This window comes from Cheilinus undulatus, linkage group 11 (genome assembly GCF_018320785.1).
Source record: "Cheilinus undulatus linkage group 11, ASM1832078v1, whole genome shotgun sequence".
NCBI lineage: Eukaryota > Metazoa > Chordata > Actinopteri > Labriformes > Labridae > Cheilinus > Cheilinus undulatus.
The window spans coordinates 32,578,780-32,596,996 of record NC_054875.1 but is presented as its reverse complement, the minus strand read 5'-3'; the positions used below and the strand labels follow the sequence as shown (position 1 = coordinate 32,596,996).

Sequence of the window (18,217 nt, the reverse complement as noted above, 5' to 3'; positions counted from 1 at the left end):
GTTGTAAACCAGCTCTGTGCATACCGCATAATGCTGTTTCAGACTGAGTACATGCACAAGTGGGGCGGGGAATGGATCAGTGATGCTAGTGTGAAAGCAAGCCAGTGGGGGTAAGGGGGCGGTGCAGTTCGAAACAACTGGGCCTAATGTGAAAGCGCCCTTAGATACAAGTAGGGCTGGCCCTGAGGAAAAAGGTTGGGAACCACTGCTCTATCTAGACCGGTATCTAGTAAAACTATAACAAAGAAGCCATGTTTTTGGTATCTTTTTACACTTAATGTCCATGAAAACATATCTAAATGTCATGATTCATGTCATAATAAATATTTATCAAACCTTAGGCGTCCAGGATCATGTGATCTCAACATGTGCGATTTGTCATGTGATGACATGAAATCAAGGGGCTGCACAGTATTAATAGCCTAAACTTCATAATTTCCCATCTCTGATCTACACACAGAAAGAAAAAATAGCATGTTTTGAACCTCACGTTGCCTCGGATGACATTACAGCCAGTGGTGCATGTGTAACAGTTTCATTAATCAGGTCGTTAGCAGGGTTTCATTTATCACATTTATAGCATCTTCACACACAGACAGTGGTGCTGCAAGTGGAGACAGACAAATATTCTTGAGGCATTTATTGTAAACATGCACTCATTACACAGCACTGTCTTCATGACGGTAAGTAAAGCAATAACACAGCTATTAATACCCCAGGATACGTGCAACTATATTACCGCCCATCTGTATTCAAGTCTGTAATCCTCAATTCGGAAAAAAACCCATCATAGATATGTTGTATTTTATCAAAACAGGTCATAGATTTAGGTTTAAAAAATACATGTCTCCAAATATTAACTGTTGTGTGTTCTATACTTGTGCTAGTTGTTCTCCTCTTGTCCGTCTGTCAAGTATGAGAGAAGTCAAAGGTCATTTTCTCCTCATTAAAGCTTTGAGCAACAATGCATGATGGAATCTAAGGTAGTAGTTATTGGAAGTGCACTACTTTTACAGTCCATTATTACACTCAGTAATAAATCTCTTATCCTCATCAGCCATTAGAAGTGCTAAATGCAAGGCATTTAATTGATAAGACACAATAGATAAGACTGAAGTTTATTCTATCATGGGACTTCCATTTGTACTTTATTCCAACTTAATCGATCATCGTCAAAATAAAATGCAGATACTATAATCATCCAAATATTGGCCTCAGTAATTGACCAGGTTAATAATCAGTTGACCTCTAAATAGGACCATAAGTAAGCACTGCATAATGCAAGTTATGGTTTAAGCTGTGCTACAGCTTCTGCCGTTGACATCAGTTCATACCATCATTATCTGACGATGTCTGATGTCTGTCAAAGAGCTGATAATACCCTACTGATCCATTTACTGATATACTACTACTCATATACTGATATATAGCTTTTTTTTCACCATTTTGTCTTCCCTGAACTTCTTATCCTAAATAGTTTTTAAAACATCAACCCTGGGGTGCACAGTCAAACTCTAAACATCCTTTTTCCACAGCTTCAAGTATATGTGTGCTGCAGTAGTGTCACTTGAATTAAAAAAAGGTTATGGGACTATAAAGACAAAAGAAAAAACAAACAGAAATAAAAACTCACAGAAACATTAATGCCAGATACTTTTTTGCACAACCTTGTTCTCCCCTTTTTGGCGACCAAAAAGTGAAAAAATAATCGCTCTTTGACAAAAAAAATCTTCAAAATATTGACTCATTTACAAAAGAAGTCCTTCCTCTTTTTTATATTGGCTGATTATGGACCAAGAAGTTCCTGTCTGCAGTGGCACAGAAGGCCACATCACAGGCTCTCTTTCTCAGTTTTATAAACTATTAAGGCTGTCTCCTTGTGTATACACATGCGCTGTTTGGCAAAGCATGATGGGGTGATGTAACAGCCTGCCATTGGTTGTCACAGCCCATGTGACATCCGTTTTAGGAACTTCATTTGGTGACTAATGCTAAGCTAGCAGAAGAAGCAATTGAAAAAAAAGATTAAAAATGGAGAAAAGGTATGTCAAAACCCATTGCAAGAGTACTTTGGCTTCATTTAAGTACAATGACAGAAGACCAAAAAAGCCCTGCCCTTTTGTTATACTGTCAAGGATTTTCTCTTATACTACACTGTAAATATCAGTCACTTTTATTAAGAAGTCCTGCCCTAACTTCCTTTTTCAAAGGAAACATTCATGACAGTAAATGGCACTTAGCTATTTCGTGAGAATTTCAGATGATGGTTGAGGACCTACTCTTCTCATATTTATTTTTTTTCACAGTATAACCGCTAATTGTGAGTTTCATTGGCTCAGGTGTAGCAATGATTTTAGTGACTCAGACGTAGACCTCCATGAGAGACAGGAAACACAGACGCTTTCATGTCTGTTAGCACACTGCAACGGCTGGCATCTTCAAAGCTGTCTTTGACGTGCCTCAACTTTCCCTTATTTAATCAGAATTTTATGCATGCATTTCAAATGTAGTCTCTTAAACAAAGCTTATTTTTGTTTTCATTTGATACATTTGGGCAGGAGAGTTTGTTGAATAAAAAGTCGCCTTTTTGAATTACATCATTTTTATAATGCATAAAAAGAAAAAAGTGACTTTTATCTTGCTCGGATCGTTACTCAACAGTGTGACTTTGCTCTCAGGTAACACTTTGTAGTGACACGACTAACCCAAAGTGTTATCTGAGAGGTTTTTAAAGCCCAGCACAGACTGCCATCTCTACGTCTGTAGGCCCACTCTGACCTCTGACAGAGAAAGCGTTGAAGAATGTGACCCTAGATTATGTAATCTCTCCAGTTTCTGAAATCACACCCTTAAAGCTGATATGAAAAGCAGTAAGCATAATGGAAATGTGGTATCTGCATGTGTGCTTTCCTGGGTGTGTGTGCAGCTTGTGGGTGGAAGCGTTAGAAAGCCTTGTGGTAATGTGGAGCGGCAAACATCACATACAGAAGAGCGAGTCATATAGAGAGAATAAAAGCCTCTGAAATTTCTCAGGAATGGCTCACCTGCTAGTTTTTCCAATTATTTTTTTCATGTGAGATTTGAGAGAATGTGCATAAATAAACACAGGAAATTTTCAAGTACCAGAGTGAAAGTTTTGTTGATGTTCCACTGAGGGTTTTTTTATTTAAATACACCAAAGAAAACAGTCCAAGATGTTTTCCTTTGGGGTGATTTTTGGAAATCACTCTTTGTTTTCCCTCCCAGGCAGCTGATTAATCCCAGTTCCAGAGTGATGTGATGCCACAAAAAGAGCAAGATTTGGGAGATGGATTCCAGTGAATGAATGAATGAAACTGACCGGCCAAGAGGAAGTGGGAAGCAGAGAAAAAGGAATGGGAGTGCATGTGGTTCAGATGCTCTCAGGAAATGGGCAGAAGGCCAGGGACTGTTATAAGCGCTGACGTCATTTCTCGTTGCAGTAAATGATGAGTACTCAGTCCGTCAAAGAGACATCTGCTCTGGGAATCTTTTCTTTCAAGTTTTTTTTCTTTTACTTGCCGGCTGGAATTCTTGTTTTCTTTATCTCTTGTCTATAAGCCAGCCAATCTCTTTCAAATTTTCATCCTCCAGTCCAATCAAGGAATGAGCTCTTAGGAGATTTTTTTGAAATCCTGTTGTGCACATGGTTCAGGAGAGGCGGGCAGAGTTTAAGAAGATTGTCATAAAGTATAAGTGAAATTTCTTTGACCAGTTCTACATGAGCAGAAGTAAAATCACAGGTATTTGAAACTACTGAAGTTAAAGTAAACAGTATAACATTTAACATCACTTAATGTACTGAAGATCTGATTTACTAAAATAGGGTTACAGCCACTTATGGCTCTAAAAATTGGCAATAATTTTCTCCCACTATCCACCCCATCTCAAGGTCTCATTCATAAAGTTTACTCATTATGATAATAGTTGTACATGCCATCAAATTTGGATGAGAAGCGGAAGTTGTAGAGCAGTTCACCTTCCTTGGCAGCATTATCCATCGACCTGCTGACTGCTGAGCTCAGCCACAGTCTTGGACTTGTGCATGGGCCGATGGCTTTGATGAGCAAGACAGTGTGGCACACTGTGTCTCCAGTCCTTGGTCCTCCCGGTCTTTCTTTACTCTTGTGAGGCCAGGACAATAACTAATGGTCATAGGCGCCAGCTGGACTCCTCTCTGACAGCTTCCGCGAATTTTTGGCTATCGCTGGCACGATCGTGTGTCTAATGCTGACCTGCTCTGCAGGGTTGGGTATCATTTGGATTTTTCCAATACAGGGGCTAGAAGGCACCAGTGTCTAAACGGTGCCTGTATCGACACTTAAAAAAGAAAAAAAGGAAATAGAGAAAATTAAAGCCAGCCGCTGAATGAATGCTGTCTCTGTATTGTAAATGATTCTGACGTAAGATGCCAGTATGGCATTGCCTTCCTTTGGAGTGACAAGGATCATGTTGGGTTGGCAAAGTGCCGAAATAGAGCACTGAAATCTGTTCTGTAATTCAGTACAGTAGGTATTGGATATGTTGGTACTAGTACTGTGTTGGTACTGGATTACAACATTCATGCCTAGTGCTCAGTAGATAGGAGATGAAACAGCAGCTACGGCATATGCTCCCATACCTGAGCTGTCCTGCTGTTAATCCCAAAAGGCCACCCAGTACGTGCAATTTGCTCTTGTTTTGCATCTTGAATGTGGAGAAAAGCTATCTTGAAGTTTATTTGGTGTATAGCTCCCCTTAAATTTTTAATTCTGTCCAGATGTATGAGAAGACAAATTTTTTCAGAGTTGTTTTGGTCCCAGATTTGAAGAATGTAATATGAGTTTTACCAGTTAAACAAAGCTCGTCAAATGGAAAAACAAGTTCAGACCATCTCCACACATGTAGACGAAGTATCAAGCTGCTCCAGACTGATGTAACCCATAGTTCAATCAATGATAGAAATGTCAAAGTAGGCGGTGCAGATGGCCAGGTGGATAGGATGTGCTGGTGGCCTCATGTCTCACCCCCACTCCCACATCCCTATTTCCAATTCTATCTGCCATCCTCATCTCTAAATGTAGACATAACACACCCAAAAAGATATCTTGAAAAGGAATGTCAAAATAGTATTGACAGACTTTGTATATGATTGTTTTGGCTGAATTGTTTTCCTGATCACTGGAAAGTTTGTGTGTGGAATCTCTGATAAATACTGCAGCACATTTACCACCTTTAGCACACAGTAACATTTACACTGCAACTGCACAGGGCATGGGTGTTTGTGAATAATGCACTTTTTGCAGTGAGAGAATTTGCAGCAGACATTTCTAACCAAATCTCTGCAAAATGGTTAGTTCAAATAAGCGCAATAGGCACCAACGCACTTGATCTGCAGCACAGTTAGGGGACCATTTATCGATTTTTGCGTGCTTTGTAAATCAGGCAATGCTTTTATGGGTTTACAGTTGACTTATTGCTGCTCAATCAAAGAACATCTTCTGGGTTATCATCAACATTACTAGAGCTTTTAGCTAGGTCTACAATTGAGTGCAGGTGGACTTTTTCTCTCTGATCTATCTATTCCTGACCGTTGTGTGGTCCATGTAAGCCATTATAGTGGCACACATTATAGTGGAAAGCTTGTATCTCTTTTTAAAAACTACTCAAAAACCACAAGTACACAAACTCACAATAACTTTTAATGATATTTGTTACTTTCCACTCTTGACAAGCTCTTTGGCTAATGCAGTCCTGTCAGTTTCCTGTCTTTGTAGTTGTGCTCACTCACTACTTGGGTGTGGTGTAAAAGGGAGCTGGATTGGTACATCCATGTGTGTGTGTGTGTCCGTGCAGTGCAGCTGTGTGGTTTGGAGGAAGCCGCATGATCCACTTATGACTGAGCACCATGTGATCAGAACTAGCACTGGACAGTTATTGTCCTCACTATCAGCTGCAGCAGCTTATGCTCATGCTGGCATATTTCTGTAAGTTAACAGCCAGGAAAAACACTTCAACCAAAATCAAGCTGCTTTTACATTAATTTAAGTGTTTTTTCATGTTAGGTCCAGAATTACACTGACATACATCCTCCATCTTTGGCTTGTGTCCTCTTACTTCCTGTGGTGAGGGCCATATCCAGGTCTTGACAGCTAAGCTCACTCCTTACTGTACCAACCAGTTGATCTATAGATATGTGTGACCCTCCCTTTAAGTAATTAGGCAGGAGTCACATGACAAACAGAGAAAGACAGACTTATGAACAGTATTCAAACCACAGGCTTTAGCTGCACTGTGCTAAATAAACAGGTGTAACACAGGTGAACGCCTATGAATGTCTGAGTTATGAGGGTTTAGAATTAGTTTAGTGTTACACAGCACTTTTAAAAGTAAAATATTTCATTGAGCGTGGGTAATTAAACACGATTTATTAGATCACCCTACTGAATAAAACATGGCCAACTGCAATTTTCAGAATGCAGAAGGTGCAATATTTCTTTGACATGAAATGTATGTCAAAATAGTTAACATATTTTTTGCAGTAAAAATCTTCTGCTTTATACATCATGCAAACATTGGAGTGGGATATTTTTCTAGAATGGTTTGCAACAATCCTACTTTCCTATTTTTGTAGATTTTTTCATATCGAAATGAAAATGACATAAAACAAGCAGTTGCAATTAGATATTTTTTCGTAACTGTTCAACCCTGTCTGTGATTTTATTTCACTTCTGATTTGAGTTTTTTTCCTTTTTTTAACCAGTGCTGCAATCAGTGATAAAATGTACATAAAATAATTTTAATATAGGAAAATATATTAAATAAGGTATTGATTAGAAATCCAAAAGTTCATATAAATTCATGTTTATCCTCAATTTATGTAGCCTATTTTTTTCCTCATTATTTTGACTTTTATTTCATGTTAAGACTTACTTGCATATAACCCTGGCTTTTATCTAGAATATTTTAGACTTTCTAACTAGCATTCTCAACTTTTCAATTCAAAAATTTGCTCATTTTATTCTTGCATCATCACGACTTTTTCCCATAACGCTTTCTCTTTTATTTCATAGTTACTATTGACTTCTTAAATTTTGACTTTTTATTTTGTGATATTTTTACCTCACAATTTTGGCCCCTTTACCCATAATTCTGACTATTTGCCCTATAACTTTGGCTTTTATGTACTAATTTTGAGTTTATGTTGCTACTAGGGGTGTAAAGGTACATGTATTCGTACTGTACGGTCTAGTACCAAAATGTTGCAAATAAATACCCTCCCCCTTTTCTTTGCAAGTTGCACAGTTTGCAGATGTTTGTCTTTGAAATTAATTTTTTTTGCCCCTTCTTGCAAATGTTGACATTTTATCTGAATGCTGATGTTTTCTCAATATGACTTTTATTTTTTATTATTTTTTTATCAATGATAATTCAGACTTAAGTTATCAATTCAACCTTTTATCTAATTATTTAGATTAAATATTAGCATTTTTAACCAGTTCTCTGGTTAAGAAATGTCCCCTTTTTTATCCATTTGACCATTTCTAAATGGTCAGATTTTTTTCAGAATTTAAAAAAAAATTTTGCATAACTTATAAGGAGGCAGTTTGGGCCAAAAATCAAGGCTAAAGTAAGACGTAGATGTGGGGAGTAATCTGCCTGAGGGCACCATCGGGCAGGAAGGAGGATTGACACCACCCCTGTAGTGCTCTGGATGTCCTTACATATTATCAGGTGTATAAATAAGCTAGAAAAAATAACTAAGTCTACACCTTTAAGGCAAAGTAAGGGATGGATGTGGCAAGTCAGCATTGCCCAGGGTACCGTCTTGGCAGGTAGTAGGGTTGCCTCGATCCCCTTGTAATGCTGTGGATGTCCCAAGGGCCTAAAATCGCAGTCAGTCCCTGGGCGTATTATCAGGGTTGTTTTTTGCCCCTTCTTGCAAATGTTGACATTTTATCTGAATGCTGATGTTTTCTCAATATGACTTTTATTTTTTATTATTTTTTTATCAATGATAATTCAGACTTAAGTTATCAATTCAACCTTTTATCTAATTATTTAGATTAAATATTAGCATTTTTAACCAGTTCTCTGGTCAAGAAATGTCCCCTTTTTTATCCATTTGACCATTTCTAAATGGTCAGATTTTTTTCAGAATTTAAAAAAAAATTGTGCATAACTTATAAGGAGGCAGTTTGGGCCAAAAATCAAGGCTAAAGTAAGACGTAGATGTGGGGAGTAATCTGCCTGAGGGCACCATCGGGCAGGAAGGAGGATTGACACCACCCCTGTAGTGCTCTGGATGTCCTTACATATTATCAGGTGTATAAATAAGCTAGAAAAAATAACTAAGTCTACACCTTTAAGGCAAAGTAAGGGATGGATGTGGCAAGTCAGCATTGCCCAGGGTACCGTCTTGGCAGGTAGTAGGGTTGCCTCGATCCCCTTGTAATGCTGTGGATGTCCCAAGGGCCTAAAATCGCAGTCAGTCCCTGGGCGTATTATCAGGGTTGTAAATGGGGTGTGCATACATCACCAATAACAGTAACAGTCAATTGATTATTCAGCTTATTCTTGAACAATATGAGCTTAAATCACTGAAATTCACTTAATCATGACTAAGTAAATTTTGAAGCAGTGTTTATCAAATGGTGGGGCTGATGGAACGCATTTAAACATGCTTGTTTTGTTCTGTCTCTTTGACTTGTCACGTTATATACTGTCTGAGGTCCAAACTGAGTTCCCTGAGTTAACCTCAACGATTAAGAATCACTGTTTTGAAGCATCCCCGTTGGCTGGCATATAGTCCCAGCACTTTCTGTTTTCCCCTTAACTGAGGTGTATTTTCTTTCCCACTGAGGATGCAGCTACTTTATTCCTCTGTGTAGATGTGTCTCTGGAGGTGTGTGTGTGCAGAATGGCCCCTGGGGAAAGCATTACACATTTCTTGCTTACATAACCTCAAGTTACCCATGACAACAGGAGTGGATGGAGGTGGGGAGGGGTGAGGGTTACAAAGGAAAGATAAATAAAGACCGAGATAAGTGACAGTGAGTAAGACTGAGCATGGATGACTGAGATAGGAGGTGAAAAGTTACACTTTGAAGAACAGTAAGACTTTTCCATTACAGATAAACAACGTGGTGTATTCAGTGTGGCCCTTCTGTTACTGTAAAGAGGATGTTTCTACTAGAGTCACCAAAACTACACTGGAGATGGGATCTAATCTGCAAGTCAAGTATTTATAAATACCAGAGCTGTGCAGACTTTCTTGTGTGGTCCAGGTTTAGTGTCTGTGACCTTGGAAAACATCTCCTAACAAAGGAGGGAAATTACACAGAGATTTGCACAGAATTTCAAAAGCTACAGTTTACCACAGGGTATGACTTTTATCCTCTGGGGACGCTATTTTAGCACAATGAGTCAAATTTCAAGAACCGTCATGTTTACACAAAGCAAGAGGAAACTGTGTGGTTTTTGGGAATTCTGTTTGTGTGTGTGCAAAGGGCATGAGTGTTTTTTTTTAAGTGATTGATGGCTGCAAGTAGGATGCAGTTATCTTTATGTGGGTCTGAGTGATAAACTGACCCCCCCCCCCATGACACTGAAGGGCCCTCCCATCCCGGCACATGTCAGGGTTTGTGGCAAACTCGGGTGTGTGGGAATACTTGGGTGAAAGCAACCCATGGCAGAGAGACCATGAAGGTTCTCCCAGAACTCTCATTTAAAAAAAAATGTATTGTGGATCAGTGTGTGATCATCCTTGTGAAGTTTGGTGATGATTGAAATAAACACTGAAAAGTTCTGAAGCATTATGGGGAATTTTCACTCCAAAAAATCTACCAAAAGTAGTTTAAGTCTGGGCCTGTATTAAAGCCCCGCCGTTTGGTGAATAGTCCTAAATAGCACAACTTTAGGTCTCAATCTTGTCTAGTATGAGCAAAAACATTCTGAAGTCAAGCAGATTGTCCAGCCCATTTTTTGAGTTTTGTCTAAAATTATGTCAATTTGGCTTTTTTCTTCTGTTTTTTTGGTGTTGTTTCACTTCAAATAAAGGAAATAAACATATATATACCAAAAAAAAATTGTAATTGCAACAATTTCTTGGAGAAATGGTGTATTTTCTGGGAAAAATTCCAGGGGTCCCAGTACTTTCATCCATGACTGTATGTCCGCATTTCCTGTACATTTTAGAGAATGGTTCCAAGAGCCTTTTTTTTCTGTCTTATCATCATACAGATATGTACCAGTTTTCATGCAAATAGGTCTTACCCAGTCCTGCATCTCACGTCAAAGGCCACCATGGAGCCCCTGCGTGATGGACTTCCCCAAAACCACTAAAGTACTATAATATCCACTGGGGGAAAATTTTCTGGAAAGTTTGGTGAGATTTTGAGCATGTTAAAGCTCCCAAATAAGCAATTTATTTTGCCAGAAGAAAAAAAATTGCACTTTGCAGTTTGTATATGAGGTAGTACTGCCGATCAACAGTAGGTGCCATGACAATGGAAGATGCTTATATGTAAAGGTGATCAAGCCAGAACCAATATTTATTGTGCAAAATACAAAGAAAATGGGATGTATTTTTTAGGAGTTACAAATAGCTTGTTAGAGTAGGTGGTGCAGCAAACCATGGAGTTAACATTTAAATGTGAAGAAGGCAGATCCTGATTATACTGTATATGTAAGGGAAATTTGAAGATTTATCACAATTAGGCCAACTTCCTGTGAAATTAGCGAGACATTGAAATGCTGGCCATCAGCAGCGAGGCATCCTTTAATAAGACATGTCAGTGTTGTGGACAAATATTAAATGACTTTTGTTTAAAATATGAGCTTGATAGATTTATTTCAGTAAGAGGCTACAGCATAGCGGAGAGATAAAATAATTCCTTCAGTTTTAATAGGGTCCTCACTCCAAGGTTGGTGCTAATGAGTTTTTACTTTTGCACTCTTTTATTGTGATTTATTTGCATGGAACAACTCTAAAGTTGTGTCAGTTACTTTAGCTTGGAATTTAATGTCCATTAATTCAACAATCTAAGGTATAACTTGAGGGAAAGTATGGTATCACATGTATTTGTCTGTGTGTGTGATTTGCATATTGACCTGGAGGCTTCTTGTGTGTATGTATTGATCAGCCACATCCTCAGGGCTTCTCTGCACTGCTTACAGTAGGTTAAAGGAGGTAAAAACACGATAGTCCCCTCACATAAGATCCAATAATGGTTCAAAAGGAACACAAGTGTGTTTAAAACTCGCCCCGGAAATCTATAATCTTCATCACCATCACATGTTAGCTCTAAACATCCTCAATACATCAATACAGTGAAATGCAGCAGTTGTTGCAGCTAATTGTGAGGGATTTAGAGCTAATACTTTAAGTAATTGGCTGTTTACTTTCCAATAAGGAATCAGAGTGCACTGCTAAATCATGTATAGTCAATTTAGAGTGTTACATTGCTGATAGTGCCATTAATTCAGCTTTTACACTGACATAATACAAATTCAGCATTCAGCAAGAAACGATTTATATGCACCCATAGCGGCCTACTTCCTGGATGTCTTTATGCATGTGCCGGTCTGTGGGTGTCGCTGATACGCAGTGGCAGGGAAAATGACCCTTTCTGTAAGTGACAGCTTTAAACGCTGAAAGCTATGAGTGTATGTATGGTGTATCGCTGCATGTGTGTATGCCAAAGCCATCTCTGCAGGGAGAGAAAACAGCCTTTCAGCTCTTATCAGGAAGCTTCCAGAATGGTACCGATCACCTCCTACTGCTGAGCTATCAATGTGGAGTTAATTGCCTTTCAGAGGCAAAGCATGTTGGTGGGCTGGAGGTAAGGGTGGGGGTTGTGTGTGTGCTTTTTTTTTGTTTTTTCTTTTCTTTTCTTGATTCACCGCAGTTACATTCTAGTGCCTGGAATGGCATCAGGGCCTGCAACCCTGCAATCCATCATCTCCTAGATTATTTACTTAAAGGACAGGAACAATCGGACCAGACAGAAACTGATACAAACCACATTACACAGAGACAGCCGCTCTCAGAGATGAAGAGGGATGATATGGAGGAAAAGACAGATAAGTGGAAGGAGGGATGTGAGAGAGGGAGAGAAAAAAAAAAGAGAGAGGTGGGCTGGACTTGGCATGCGGACGGCGTGTTCTGCTAGCGCTATAGAGGACAAGGTCATTCAAGGTCTGCTGTCATGCTTGATGGGTTACAGTGGGGGTTTCTGATAGGATAAGAAGCAGTGGGGGTAGGGCTATGAAGGGGTCATCAGGAAGTTTTGTATGCATGAGAAGTCCCATGCTTGTGACATATTAAAAACCTGCATGTGTGCCTATGTGCGTGAATGCTCATGTTTATACGTCCACTGCTAATGGCCTTGTGTTGCAGCGTCCTCTGAACTCTACATCTCTCATGTCTAATTGCATTTGTCACAGTTTGTAGCCTTGAATACCTTGGCACTAACCATTACTCCGGTCTCTGGAGTGCACGTTTGATGGAAGAGAAATTGTGTGCTTGCTGCTTTTTGTTCACATTCTCCATTTTTTTAGCATGAACACATTTGCTGACCCCTTAAAGAAGGCAACTTTGACCTTTTGAAAAGGAACTGAGAAAGGCTCCGAGGGAGAATACTGTATGTAAAGTGCACATGCACGCTGCTACACTTCCCGATAGGGGCATGCAAAGATAATGTATCTCCATACGTTCAGCAGGCAGGGGAATGAGACGCCAACATGTCAAAATATGTCGGTGCCTGCAGGACTGGATCACACCCCAGAAGCCTCTTAGCATTTTTCCATCATATGGCGCCCCAGAAGGCCATCAGTGCCTGTGTGTGTGTGTGTGCACGATTACTGATCCACTTCTGCATGTGTGGCAGTGACAGCAGACAGGATCTAGTCTGTGCTCTTCCTTTTCATTATTGCTATTATTATCCATTGCAGATTTGCTTTGGCCTGCACTGTAATATCTGCATGTTGCAGAGGTGAAATGAACATTGATTTCAGTTACTGCTTAGCCACTAGTCTCTGCAAGCCAGGCAGTTTGTATAAAACAAGACGAATGTGATGGAAACTGTAATACAATTACTAATGACAAATCACATCCTGTAGTTTTCAAGCTCAGCAGTATTACGCACTCGCACACAAGCATGTACGCAGACACACATCATTTATGCTTCCAGACTGGTACGGGTCCTACTGGGACTGCTTTAAGATAAAAGAAATGATAGAATTACTGGGAGGTATGGTCAGATTCAAGATCACAGAAGAGATCCATCAGTGTGCAGGCATTCTGTGCCCATTCAAGAGTCATAGAAGTTGGAAGTTTTTAAAAAGTATAAATATGAAGTCATTTGAACAGTCTTTTATATGAGCCTTTTCTATGGTCACAGTCCTTTCCAATAAATCTGATACGGATTCAGATTCTCAAAAAAGTATGATACTGCCTCTTGCAGGGTTGAATAAAGTTGGAAAAGTAGATCTTGTGATGTCTTTTCTTTCTGAGATATACAGTGCCTTTCATGATCAAAATAATTTGGCTTTTTGACAAAAAAAACAGGAAAAAACTCTTTTTATGTCAAAGTGAAAACAGGTTTCTACCAGGTAATGCCAATTTAGTAAAATATGATATTCCCAAACTATCCCCACTGTGAAGCACGGTGGTGGCAGCATCATGCTGTGGGGATACTTATTGCCAACTGGCCCTGACAGTCTTGTAAAGGTAGAGGGTTGAATGAATGTGGCAATTTAAAGGAAAGTTTCTGAGGACAACTAAACAGTCTGAAAGAGAACTACAGCAAGTCAAAGACCAGACCTCAGTCTAATAGAGAATTTGTGGCTGAGCTTTAACAGGGCTGCAAAGGAGAATGGACTAGCATTGCAGTTTCCAGAACTATCAACACAAATTCAGTGCTGTGATTGCAGCCAAAGGGGCATCTACTTAGTACTTATTTGAAGTGGTTGAATATCTATGGAGACATTCACTTTGACATTGAAGATTTTTTTGTTAAAAAAATGCCAAAATATATGACCATGATTGATTTATAAAATCAAACAGGTAAAAGATGTAAAGGGGTGAATATTTATAGGCACAGTACACTCTCTGATCACCGTATGAGGCATTCCAGCCCAGCTGCACATTGGCCAATCAGCCAATCATATGGCAGCAACTAATGCATTTAGCCATGCAGTCATGGTCAAGATGATCTACTGAAGGTCAAGCCTAGCGTCAGATTGGAGAAGAAAGGTGATTTTAGAGACTCAAACTGCCATGGTGGTGCAAAATGGACTGGACTGATTATTTCAGAAACTGCTAATCTGGGGTTTTTACACCCAACCATCTCTAGGGTTTACAGAGAATGGTCTCAAAAAGAGAAAACATCCAGGAAGCATCAGTTCTTGTTGATGCCTTGTTGATAGCAGAGGTTGTTAGAGAATGGCCGCATAGACTGGCACCAAAAACTGAAATTACCAATCATTACAAATAAGGTACACAAAAGAGCATCTGTGAACTAGGGCTGTTGTCAAATGAAGAAAACTTAAGCTGAAGTTACATCAACATACCGACAATCATTTAATTGTTGGGGGAAGAAATGAAATTTAAAGAGAAAACTCCAGTTAGCTGACTAATTAGTTGCAGGGTGTTTCTCATGAGTCTTAAAAACAATCCCACACTACATTTCCAACAGTTACATCGAGACTTAGCTAATAGCAAGTTTTAGATTTCTCAGACTGCTCGAAAGCAGTGCAAATAGCCTTTCTCGTTTATTGTGATGAATTCAGACTTTTGCTACGTGTTTTTTGTGAAAGCTCATATTTTAATACTGCTAAAATTGCAGTTTATTTTGCAGCCCTATTCTCCAGTAAAATGGGAACACATATCTACTGAACAGAGACACCCTCATGCAAGTGCACAGCTCTGGCCAATGCTGTGCATTGGAGGTGTGCAAGAACTCACAGTTAGACCACATCCCCCCTCTGTTTCTCTGCTTTTTATCCACAGAACTGCCTTCTCTTTGGTAGGTTGACCTCAGTTGTGACATTATATAGGTCAAAGCAAACTGAGCGGAATTATAACATTAGCAGTTATAACAAGTGTTTGGTCAATTTGAATAGGGGATTTTCAACACCACATATGAGGACGGTCTTGTGATTGAGTGACAGCAGTTTGTCATCGGTCATCAAGTTTTACAGTTTTATGCAGGCATATGACGGGTTTTGCAGACACTGTTTAATTCTGGCAAAAATCTTGAGTACTTCCCCTTTTTGTGTGGCTATTTTTCCACTTTGGTTTTGTCCTGTGCAATCACAACTGGCAGCACAGTATTATTAGTAGTAGTGCAGCATAATTAGGAACAGAGAAAGCCATCCAGTCATTCATTTTAGTTCTGGAATGAGTTGTAAAATGTTCCCTCTTCAACTCCTATTGTAATGGATTAACATTCTAACAGTGGGCTCCTATGGAAAAAAAAAAAGCCCCTTGATGTGTGGTAGAAAAATCCCCTTCATTAAGTCACCATGGCAGATAATCAGTTTTGGCCAGATCAGGTGCAAGAGTGTGCTTACAGCAGAGCAGGCTTTAACATGCTTGTGCTACAAGTTTATTGTTGTACTGTTTGCGTTGATCTACAGAGGGAAAAATGTTGGTCATGAGTTTAAAAACTAGTGAAGATAACACTTTCCTTCAAAACAAAAATCATGAGGTAGTAAGCTGCTTTTTGTTTCATTATTTTAAACCCGACTTTCAAAAAAGTTGGGGCATTGTGTAACATGTGACTTAAGATATGTAGCATCAAAATTGTACCTCTTTATTGAAAATATGCAGACTTTCTAAATTGAATGCTTGCAACATGTTCCAGAAAAGTTGGGACATTGTGTAATGTGACTAAAGATATGTAATGTTCAAACTAATATGCTTATTGAAAATACACACACTTTTTAAAATTAAAGCATGCAACATGTTCCAAAAAAGTTAGGACAGCATGTAACATGACTTAAGATATGTGATGTTCAAACATTTATACTTTATTTGAAGTATGCACACTTTCTGGATTTAATGCACACATTTTTCCAAAAATTTGGGACACTTTGTAATGTTCGATCTGTTATACTTTATGGAAAATATGTACACTTTTGATTTTTTTTTTTTTTTTTTTTTTTTTGCATTTATATCCCATTAAAGTTGGGACAGGATTAAAAAAGACTGGGAAAGTTTAAGAATAAAAAAACACAACTGAACAATCCACAGATATGTAGGCAAATCAATAACAAGTGAAAAGGAGCACACTGTCAGTAATGGTGCAAAGTTCTCCATTTTGTGACTGCATTTGCAAAAAGTCCAACAGTTTATTAACTGTTCCTTCCAACAATGAATTCCCATGACCCTTAATCCCTCAGATGTCCATTAGGAAGGACTGCTTTAAAAACTGGCATCATTCAATGATGGATATTGGTCACTTGCATATCCATGAAGGCACCATTAATACTGAGAGGTAAATACTGGTCTTAAGGCGACATATGCTTCCATTCAGACCATGTCTTTTTCTGCAGCACCCCTGCAGCATGGCTTCACAGGAAGAGTGTGGGTGTTAGACTGACCTTCAGCCACTCCAGACCTGTCACCCAATGAAAATGAAGGATGTATTATGAAGCACATAATGCAACAATGGAAGCCCCACACTGTTTTAGCAACTTCAGATGTTCAGTAATCACGAAACAGGAAGAAACTTTCAGTACTTCAACAATTAGTGTTTTCAGTCCGCAGAAGCTTACAACGTGCTGTTAGAATATCACAGTGGTAAACATCCTCCCATCCCAGCTTTTTTCAGAACACATTGCTGTCTTCAATTGAACATAAGTTGAAAGGATTTACATGCAAACTACTGTATTCCCTTTCATACCAGCCGTGTATCTTAAAATCTGCAGGTTAAAAAAACTTCTGACTTTCCCACTTTGTCCAAGATTGAACTGGTTTAACTCTTTGTCCTTTCCTGCCTTTTGTCCACAGTGAATGAGTATGTGTTCATGGTCCAAGCCAGAGGGATCCAGATCAGAGAGAACGTGAAGAACATTGGGGCTCAAGTTCTGGAGCAGGTGGTGAGAGGGGCTTACAACATCAATGGCACAGGTAAAAACACAAACACAAAAGGTGTTTTTCTTAGAAACTGTGTGCAGAGGAATGTAGTTTTGGCCAAGGTTAAATAAAGAGAGTATGAGCTGATGTGGTGCAGTGTGTTCCAGCCCGCCTTAGATATGCATACACGGTGTTAAGCTAAGGCAGCAGGGAAAGAGGTGAGAAGATTAAAAGCATCAAAACAATAGAGCACAAAACTAAGCTCATGCTGATAAAGAGTGGATTAAGCTGCCTCTGATGGAGATGCTGGTACTTTTTTGTGTGTTTCAGATTATTCATACGACTTCAACGTGAGCGAGAGCGATGCTCCTCCCACCACATTCCTCCCTGAGGACTTCACCTACCTCCCCTCACAGGTCTGCCCTGAGAGGCTGCCCTCCATGAGTGAGTGCCCTGATTTTGACTTCAAGTTTGCCTGTGATTTGAGCCTGGCTTCTGATTTTGTAACTTACAAGTATTACAAGTTTCCTCATTTGACCTTTGAGAACTGAAAACTGTGCTTATTTGAGCGTGTTTGTTTTAACAGAGACAACTAAAATGGTTAAAAGCTTTCATTTTATGTTAGTTCTGATGGATAATTCAGACAAATGTGTTGTAATGGAACAGCTTTGTTTAAAATGTATAACAGATTGCTCAATCTTTACCGGTTTTGACATGCTTGTTTTTTTTCCCCTTCCTTCCTCCTTTTCTTTCTTTACATCTTTCAGTACTATTTTGGTCATCCTATTCCTTTTATTTGATTCCTTCTTCCTCTTTCACTTTTTCATGTTTTTTGCATGCACATCATGGCACACCTCTTCTTTTTCTTCCTCGCTCTCGAATCCTTTTTTGGGTAACATAAATCTAATCTTGTTGCTCACTGTTTTTCCACACACAGAGGGAAGGTTGGAGGTGAATATGAGTGAGGTGTCTCTGGAGGAAGTGGAGAGATCCTTGCTGAAAGGAGACTCTAGCATGGCCTCGGGAGGCTACTGGAAGCCTAAAGACTGTCTACCTCGCTGGAAGGTAGGTGTGGATGTGATTGTGTGGAGATGACTGTTCACTGAGAAACAGTGCTGAAAATACACAAACAAGTGA

General features: G+C 39.2%; 1 protein-coding gene across 1 annotated transcript in view; it reads left to right on the top strand.

Moving 5' to 3' along the window:
- Positions 1-18,217, top strand: part of b4galt5 (UDP-Gal:betaGlcNAc beta 1,4- galactosyltransferase, polypeptide 5) — a 53,170-nt gene that overhangs the window by 24,575 nt on the left and 10,378 nt on the right. Inside the window, exons 2-4 of the mRNA XM_041799280.1 lie at positions 17,015-17,134; positions 17,411-17,524; positions 18,018-18,145. Coding sequence (XP_041655214.1) covers positions 17,015-17,134; positions 17,411-17,524; positions 18,018-18,145 — 362 coding nt within the window. The remainder of the gene's footprint in view (positions 1-17,014; positions 17,135-17,410; positions 17,525-18,017; positions 18,146-18,217) is intronic.